General features: G+C 58.4%; 1 protein-coding gene across 1 annotated transcript; it reads left to right on the top strand.

Moving 5' to 3' along the window:
* Positions 1-70: 70 nt before the first annotated feature.
* On the top strand, positions 71-7,293 carry LETMD1 (LETM1 domain containing 1). The gene is made up of 9 exons (XM_030037062.2): positions 71-242; positions 942-1,093; positions 1,247-1,362; positions 1,602-1,684; positions 3,604-3,790; positions 3,913-4,014; positions 5,180-5,332; positions 5,668-5,764; positions 6,259-7,293. Exons 1-9 carry the CDS (start codon positions 106-108, stop codon positions 6,327-6,329), a joined length of 1,098 nt encoding a protein of 365 aa, XP_029892922.1. The 5' UTR covers positions 71-105; the 3' UTR covers positions 6,330-7,293.
* The last annotated feature ends 1,603 nt before the right edge of the window (positions 7,294-8,896 follow it).

Here is an 8,896-nt window from a genome sequence, read left to right as displayed (position 1 = left end):
CTCCAGCCAATCAGCGCTCAGCTCCCCGCGCTCACGCTCTTCCTCCCCCCCCCCCCCCCCCCCCGGTGACCTTCGCCCTTTGGCCCCGGGCGGTGACCCGCCAAGATGGCGCTGTCCAGGGTCGGCTGCCGCTGGCCGCTCTGGCGCTTCGGCCCCGGCCCCGGCCCCGGCCCCGGTCCCGCCGCCGGCCTGAGCCGCGCCCGGGGGCTGCTGGAGCCGCGTCCCGCCCGGGGGGCGACGAGGTGAGCGGGGACCCGATCCGTCCATCCCCCGCCCCGGTGCCGGTGCCAGCCATCGCCCCCCGGCACCGGCCGTGGCAGCCCCCCCTCAGGGCCACCCGCTCCCTCCATAGACCCCAACGCCCCAAATACCGACCACAGCTCCCCCGTCGCCCCGGTTACCGGCCTTATTTCCTCCCCCGCTGCACTGGCCATAGCCCCCACCCGGTCGCCAGCCCGCAGTGCCCCCCCCCCGCGAACCCCCCCAACCCCTCCGTTACTTACCGTGGTGTCCTTCCCCCCACCCCGTGCCACCCGGCGCTCCCCACCCACCCTCCCCAGCACCAGGCGAGCCCCCCCATTACTGACCCTGCTCTCCCACCCTGCCTTTGCCACCTTGATCCCCCCTCCCAGCGCCAAGCACGGCCCCCCACAGGCGCTGGGGGAGCCCCCAACGCCCCCCCCGGGTCCTGGTGGTGACACCCACCCCCTGCAGCCCCCCCCCCAGCCCTGGCCCTGAGCTCTGTCTCAGGCAGCTCCCTGGACCTGCCAGGGCTGCCCATGCAGGGCGGGGGGGGGGGTCTCAGCACCCTGTTCCCTCCCTGGGGGTTTTGGGAGTCCCCCAGCCCAGGGTCCCACCACTCTCCGGGCCAACCCCCCCAACTTCCTCGGAGCCTTTTCCACAAAACACTGTCAGAAATCATCGTGGGGGTGTGTGTGCAGGTCCTCGGTGTGCTACCGCTCCACAAAAGCCGGCTCCAGGTCCGTCCTCGCTGCCCTGGTGTCAAAAGCGAAGCGCATCAACGGGAGGTACGAGAGGTTTTTGGAAAGGACCTTCCCCCGTTTCTACGTGCTGTATGCGACTTTCACGAAAGGTGGGTCTCGGGGACGAGGGGATGTTTCCACTTCTCTGGGGAAAACGGAGGCAGCTGGATGCGCTGCCTGTTCCCTTCCCGGGGCTAAAAACCGCATCGCCGGAGGCGTTTGCCCGGGAATCAGGGACCTGAAGGTGCTCTCTGTTCCAGCAGGAGTCCAAGCGCTCTTTCTGGAAGTCAAAGAAATAAGAAAAATCAAATCTAAAATGTCCCGTCAGAGACTGAGCGTTCAGCAGCTTCCCTACCGGGAGATGGAGAGGCTGCGGCAGGTACGGTGCGGCGCTTGGGACACATTTTGGTGCTGCTTGGCTCTGCCTCACCATGAAAAGGGGCTCGAGTTCGTGTGCGGGGCTTTGGTGGGGGGGGTCGGAGAGGCCAATTCCTCCTGGTGAAGCACGTTCCCTGCCTAAAAACAGGGTTTGGAAGCTGGGGCCGGGGCTGTTAATTTTGAGGGAATTTTATGAGTTTGGCATCAGATCCTGATCCTCTCTTCTAATTTCGGAGGCAGTTTCGCAGGGATGTGATCAAGGCCATTCCCATCGGAGTTATCGCTATCCCGCCCTTCGCCAACTTCTTGGTCATCGTCCTGATGTGAGTACCAGCGTCACGGTGACTGCCGGGGCTCGGCTGTGGCCCCAATCTTTGGGCTCCTCGATATCTTAAATTTCATGGAACTGGGGTTTTTTTTTTTAGAGTTATAAATCCAGCCAGACAGTCTCCCTTCCTTGCTTCACCTCTCACTGTAATGAAAAATACCTGTAGCCTGACGAGCCCAGCAATCATTTTGCAATACTGGCTCCTGCGTGTCAGCAACTCACCCAGCTCCCTGTTTCTAGCGTGGTGAAATAATCCCTGGCACGCAGGGAACAGGACTGTCTGTGCTTGGCCAGAGGAACCTCCTTGCACAATTCCCTCCCAGCTGTCTCCGTAGTCCTTCGAATGTCCCTCTCCCTGCCAGCTGTCCTGCTGCTGGAGCTAAATCCCAGCTAAAAACCTGGATTTTTCAATTCTGTTCCTTGGCTTTCGTGTCCTGCGGGTGGGTGAGAGCCCCGCTGCGTAAAACAGCGCAGGGCAGAGATGTCCATGTTGTGTCCAGCCTCGGCCGCAGCGGAGAAGCTCCAGCTGGGCATGGCAGTGATCCAATCGCCCGGAACGCTCCTTTCTGAGCTCGCCACAGCCTTTGGAGGAGCAAATCTCCTTCCACAACAAGGTGACCCGCTTAGTGGTGGAGAGAAAGGCTGTGGATGTTGTTTACCTGGACTTGAGTAAAGCCTTTGACAGTATTTTCCTGGGGAAATGGGCTGCTCATGGCCTGGATGGGTGCACTCTTCACTGGGTCGAGGGCTGGCGGGCTGGCCGGTCCCAGAGCGGCAGTGAAGGGAGTTCGATCCCGCTGGCGGCCGGTGATGAGCGGTGTTCCCCAGGGCCCGTACTGGGGCCGGTTCTGTTTAATATCATTATCAACGATCTGGAGGGGATCCGTGCACCCTCAGTTTGCCGATGACACCGGGCCGGGCGGGAGCGTTGATCTGCCAGAGGCCTGGAAGGCTCCACAGCGGGATCTGGGCAGGCTGGGTCGACAGACCGAGGCCAGCGGTGCGAGGTTCAGCAGGGCTGAGGGCCGGGACCTGCACCTGGGTCACAACAGCCCCGCGCACTGGGAGGAGTGGCTGGAAAGCTGCCCGGCAGGGAAGGAGCCGGGGGTGTTGGTCGACAGCCGGCTGAAGATGAGCCGGCCTCTTGCCCGGGTGGCCAAGGTGGCCAGCAGCATCCTGGCTTGTGTCAGAAATGGTGCGGCCAGCGGGACTAGCGAAGGGATCGCCCTCCTGTACCTGGCACCTCGAACACTGTGTCTGGTGTTGGGTCCCTCACTACAAGAAAATCACTGAGGAGCTGGAGCATGTCTAAAGAAGCTGGTGACAGGTCTAGAGCACCAGTCCTGTGAGGAGCGGCTGAAGGAACAGGGATTGTTTAGCCTGGAGAAAAGGAGGCTGAGGGGAGACCTCATCGCTCTCTACAACTACCTGAAAGGAGGTTGTAGTGAGGTGGGGGTCGGTCTCTTCTCCCAAGTAACAAGCGGTGGGACAAGAGGAAATGGCCTCAAGTTGCGCCAGGGGAACTTTAGGTTGGATATGAGGAAAAATTTCTTCACCGAAAGGGTTGTCAAGCACCGGAACAGGCTGCCCAGGGACATGGTGGAGTCACCGTCCCTGGAGGGATTTACAAGACGTGCAGACGTGGCGCTTAGGGATGTGGTTCAGTGGTGGACTTGGCAGTGTTGGGTTAATGGTCGGACTCGATGATCTTAAAGGTCTTTTCCAACCTCAATGATTCTGTGATTCCCAAGCTCACCCCTTTGGAGGAGCGAACATCCACAGCTCATAGGGGCGAGATGTGCTGCCCCAAGGCAGGACGTTGCTTGCGCCTCTTTCCAGCAGCATGAAATCCGACTGCCCCGGCTTGTGCGTGCGGTTTTCCTCCCTGAATCCCTGTCTCCTCTTCTCTCCAAGGTATTTCTTCCCACGGCAGCTCCTGATCCGCTACTTCTGGACCCCCAACCAGCAGGTTGAGTTCCTGGATGCCTACGACGCCATTCGGAGAGACTCCTATCCGGATGTGGTGGAGAGTTTAGCCCTGGCAGCACGTTCCCTGCCTGAGCCGCAGCTCCAAAAACGCCTGCAGGAGCTCTGCGCCGAGGTACGTCAATGCCGCGGCCGGTATTGCCCGTCCTGCCTGTGCCGCTGCCGCCGCCTCGGCCCTGCCTGGTGGTGACGAACACCTGTGGGAGGTGTCGGGAACGCACACCATGACTCTTTCAGGTGCAGCGAGGTTCCCAGCCACGTGTGGCTGAACTCTATGCTGTGAGAAGTTTGTTTTCGGGATCTCCACTGGGTCTGAACAAGCTCCGGGTGTCTCATGTGGTGAGTGCGGCTTTTCTCCTGCCGGCAGCTCAGAGCTGGCTCTTACTGAAGAGTGTGGAGGTGCTAATCCACTCACGCCCCAAACGTGGTGGTGTGCCCTAAAACCAGTCCAGTTGTGGATGAAAAGCTGGACATGACGCGGCAATGTGCGCTGACAGCCCAGAAAGCCAACCATCTCCTGGGCTGCGTCAAAAGCAGCGTGGCCAGCAGGTCGAGGGAGGGGATACTGCCCCTCTGCTCCGCTCTGGTGAGACCCCTCCGGAGCACTGTGTCCAGCTCTGGGGTCCTCAGCACAGGAAAGACATGGACCTGCTGGAACAGGTCCTGAGCAGGGCCACAAAAATGACCAGAGGGCTGGAACACCTGCCCTGTGAGGAAAGGCTGAGAGAGTTGGGGTTGTTCAGCCTGGAGAAGAGAAGACTCCAGAGAGACCTTAGAGCAGCCCCCCAGTACCTAACGGGGGCTTCGAAGAAAGATGGTGACAGACTTTTTAGCAGGGCCTGCAGCGACCGGACAAGGGGGCATGGTTTTCAACTAAAAGAGGGGAGATTCAGACTGGATATGAAGAAGAAATGTTTTATGCTGAGGGTGGTGAGATACTGGCACAGGGTCCCCAGGGAGGTGGTCCATGCCCCATCCCTAGAAACATTCAAGGTCAGGCTGGATGGGGCTTGGAGCAACCTGATCTCATTGAAGATGTCCCTGCTCATGGCAGGGAGGTTGGACTGGATGGCCTTTAAAGGTCCCTTCCTACCCAAACCATTCTCTGATCCCATGAAAACAGCCCCAGAACGAGACTGTCCTCGCTGTAGGTCCCTGGCTTGGTGGGACCATCGGCCACAGCTGAGCCATCCCACACACCTGAACTCGCCCCAGACACCCACATCCAGCCCAGGACAGAGCTTGTGTCTCTGGACACCAGCTCCCTGCCCCGCTCGTTGGGCCAGGCAGCCAAGCTGGGCGTAACGAAAACTGCGAGGGACAGCTCAGGGTTTCAGCATGGGCAGGACAATTAGCCAGATAATTAAAGGGGAACAAAATACGGGGCATGTCTGGAACGGGAGAGGCTTTGTTTGATTTAAGTTGTGCCTGAATGGGTCAGACACCCATTTTTGGAGGGGTCAGACGCCCTCACCAGTGACTGTGCCCTTCTTTTCCCTCGCAGAAAGCCCTGAGCCAGGTCCTGTTTCTGACCCCTCACTTGCCGGCCTTTTTCCTGAGGCATCGCCTGCGGAGCCACGTCTTGGAAATCCGGCACCTGGACCGTGCCATGCTGCGACTGGGCTTGGGCCAGCTGTCCGAGGAGGAGCTGAAAGCGGTGAGGATGGTTCCTTCAGCCCCGCGCCGGCTGTTTTACCCTGGGGTTGCATCATCCCGGCCCTCCCTGGTTGTTAGCAGAGCTGCGTCGGGGCATGGCACGTTCCTCCAGACCCACTGTGAGGCGGATTGCAACCGCTCTCCTCCGGGAAATTGTTTTCTGAGCCCATTTTCTGTGCCGGGACCACGCCAGGGCACCGCACGGCATCATTCACCATTGTTTAGCCCCTCTTCACGCTGAGGAAGGATCACGGCGTGATCCCTGGCATTTTGTGTGACCCAGAGTGCCCGTCCCTGAACGTGTCTATATTTTTTTTCCTCTTCCCTGCTTTGCAGGCTTGTTACCTCCGTGGCCTGAACTCCACTCACCTTGGCATGTCCGAGTGCAGAGCGTGGCTGGAGCAGTGGCTGGGGCTCTCCTGCAAGCTGCAAGGTAATGGTGGCTGAAGGGCAGCTCCTGCCTGGTGGGACAGGGGGGACCTGGGAGTATCTTGAGTTTCTCTGGGCACAGGGAGTGTCGGTTCTGGGGAAATTTGGGGTAAACAGTGGCTTTATCCCCCTCTGGGCTGCCCCACCAATCTCCTGGGGCCTCGTCCCCGAGAGGAGGACATGGTGGAGCATGCTGGCTCTCTCTGGGGATGTGTCCGTGTGGAATACCCGCAAGGGACAGCCTGTGCTCGGCTGTCCCTGTCCCACAGAGACCTCGTGGTGGCAGATTCGAGCCCTGCAGCAACACCAGGGGAAGCAAAACTGGAGCGGGAGGAAAATGGGGGATCTGGAGCAGAGCAAAAAGCCCCCAGAGAGAGGGGCCGGGGGTGAGGGGGAGCCCCGCAGCCTCTGGTGCTGCCTCGGCAGCTCGGGATGAGCACGTTTGGAGCGATTGGGCTGTAGCAGTGCTGCTCTGACCTCGCTCTTGTATTTTTTCAGCTTCTGAAGCTTCGCTCCTGGCAAACAGCATGGTCCTGCTGTCCCTCAACTATGTCAGGGCCAAGGAGTGACGGCCGAGCCGCTGGCTGCGCACCCTCACCCCGGCATCGTGCGTCAACTTGGCGATTCCCAGCCTGGCGCCGCAAAAAAACCTGCCTTTCGGTGATGTGAAACCACAGCCCGGAGTCGGTGAGAAGGGCCCCGATGCTGCCGCTGGGGCGAAGATGCAATTCTCTCCCTCCTGCACTGGAGGTTTGTGCCGGCGCCGTCTCTTCTCTTCCCCTTCGTGCCGTCAGAGCGGGCTGGTGATGTCGCGGGGCTGAGCCCCGTCCCTGCCTTCGGCGTCCAGGGGAGGCGGCTTCGCTGTTACAGCTCTTAAACTGTGTCACTTTAACTACGGGAGGGGAGCACAAGTGTCTCCGCTGCCTGTGGATGCTTCCCTTAGTATCTCGTAATAGCGGGCTCCTTTCAGCTTGGGTTTTGCTGCTCTGTGCCTCAAACGGAGGGTTTTACTTAGTTTCTTTACTTCACTGAGCAGTCTTAAATATAAAAATCTCCCTGAGGGGTTAAGAAAAGACCCCAAATCCCCGTGTGACCTTACCCACAGCCTTGGGGGGGGTTCCCTGCAGGGGAGTTCCTTGTTTGGCTGCAGCTGCCTCCCGGAGCATCCCCATCACAGTCCCTCACCTGCGGAGCCCTTGCCACCAGCACTGGCTGATGGAGGGAGGATGCCCGGGGCTGGAAACGCCGCTGTTGACACAAATGGCGTTAGAAAGGCAGCACTGAACTGCACTGACACCTTCGGCGGAGGCCACGGCCTGCATTTGTCAAGTTCTGCCTAATGAGATCTTAGCCCTGCGCTTTCTGCTTGGCGGAGGCGGCTCCGAGGGCTTTAGCGGCAGCTCCCCGCTGCAGGCTGCGTTGAGGGGGTTAAAACCCACCGTGTCTCACCTCATCCCGTCACTGCATGAGAAATACCCAGCTGTTGAGTGAATTTAAATCAACTTTAAGTGTTTTATTAAAGAGAAAAGCAAGCGAGTGGCTCAAGCATCTCTCTGGAGGCCCCTCTGCACCTCCTGCGCTGTGAAATACTCCCTGTCCCACCAGCGGCTCCTCCACCCGTGGACAGGGCACACTACCACGTGGAAAAATCTCCTTTTTTAAGCATTATTCAGGTATAAAGGAGGGGTAGAAATCACCCACGTGTGCGCCAGGCCAGCTCTGAGCTCCTCCCTCACCTCTTGGAGAAGAAAACCTTTCCCCTCACCCCCTAGCCTTGCTGTTTTTGCAGGAATTCGAGACCCTCACCAAGAGGAATTCACTGGGGTGGGTGTAACCCCCTTTAAGACGCAACTCGCCATCCAAGTTTGAGCATTTCTTTTATTTTTACACTTAAATATTCTCTTTAAATACAGCATTATCACCATGAAAAGAACAGAAAAGGCCAGAAAAAAAACCAAAAACCATATGCAGAGGACAAGCTTTGGATTCACACTGGAAAATTAAAAACAAAAAAGCCACCTTAGACAGTGTGAGACGGGGAGGTTTAGGAGTTGCAGAGTTGCTGTTTAAATAGGATGAGGAGCCGGGGACGCCTGGATTTTGGCGGTGCGATAGTGCCGCAGCTCCCGCAGCACCTTGGTAGCACCAGAGAGGAGATGGGCTGTTTGGTTTCTTACACGGCGACGAGTCGAGCAGGAGCCAGCGCGGAACCAGCGTTAGTGTCAGTGAGTACGTTTAAAACGAACAAAAATAATAATAAAAGGCAGAATTTGCTTTCATTGCACTATTAACAGCATAGTTATCTTTGTAAAAATAGAATAAATCCTATTAGTTCTTTGCTTATTGTGAAAGCACCCATCCTAACCAGTGTCTTAGGATTCATTCTGTCAGTTGACGGAGCATCGGGGCTCGCCTAACGAGCCACCTCCCCTGGGGCAAGCAGGTCCTGACCTGGCTTTGGTGGCCGAGGGCCAGGACACAGAGCTGGGGAGGGAGTGTGGAGTCCGTTGAAAATAAAAAAGGGGGGAAATAAAAGATGTTAACCCATTCAAGTGTCACCATTTGCTCCGGTTTTGCAGCTCGGAGTTGCTCCGTTTCGTGTAGGAGCTGAAAAACCCCCATGGCCAAACCGGTGGCAGCTCCCTGCTGGGAAGGGAAGCGGGGACATCGCCGGTGAAGCGCCCAACAAGGGGGTAAGGCTTTGTTCCTCCCAAATTTAGCCCTTGTATGCTGGCCGAGGGCAGGGAGAGCTGCTGCCGGAATTGGTGCCGGCTGGTAATGTGCCCCGAGCCCACTCCTGTTTGGAAACCAGCTCCTTCCCCTCCGCTCTGCCCCAGGAGAAGGGGACAGTGTCCCCAGGGGCTCAGTCCTGGCAGAGAGGGAGGGGACGGGTGGGGAAGAGCCACTTTGCCAGGCTTGAGGCTCAGTTGGAACCACTCGCCGAGGCGGTGAGAGCAGCAAAGGGGTTTTAAACACCTTTTGACAGAGGGAGGTGACCACCAGGAGCACAAGAACAACCTTAAACAACCCCCCCCCCCCCCAGATAATTAAAGCACTTCATCAGACTGCAGTTCCCCCCCCCCCCCCCGCCCCAATTTCCCTGCTCTCCAGCTGGAATGTTTCCCCTTCGAGCAGC

Source organism: Aquila chrysaetos, chromosome 15 (genome assembly GCF_900496995.4).
Source record: "Aquila chrysaetos chrysaetos chromosome 15, bAquChr1.4, whole genome shotgun sequence".
In the NCBI taxonomy this organism is placed as follows: Eukaryota; Metazoa; Chordata; class Aves; order Accipitriformes; family Accipitridae; genus Aquila; species Aquila chrysaetos.
This window is presented reverse-complemented; position numbering and strand designations above follow the sequence as displayed.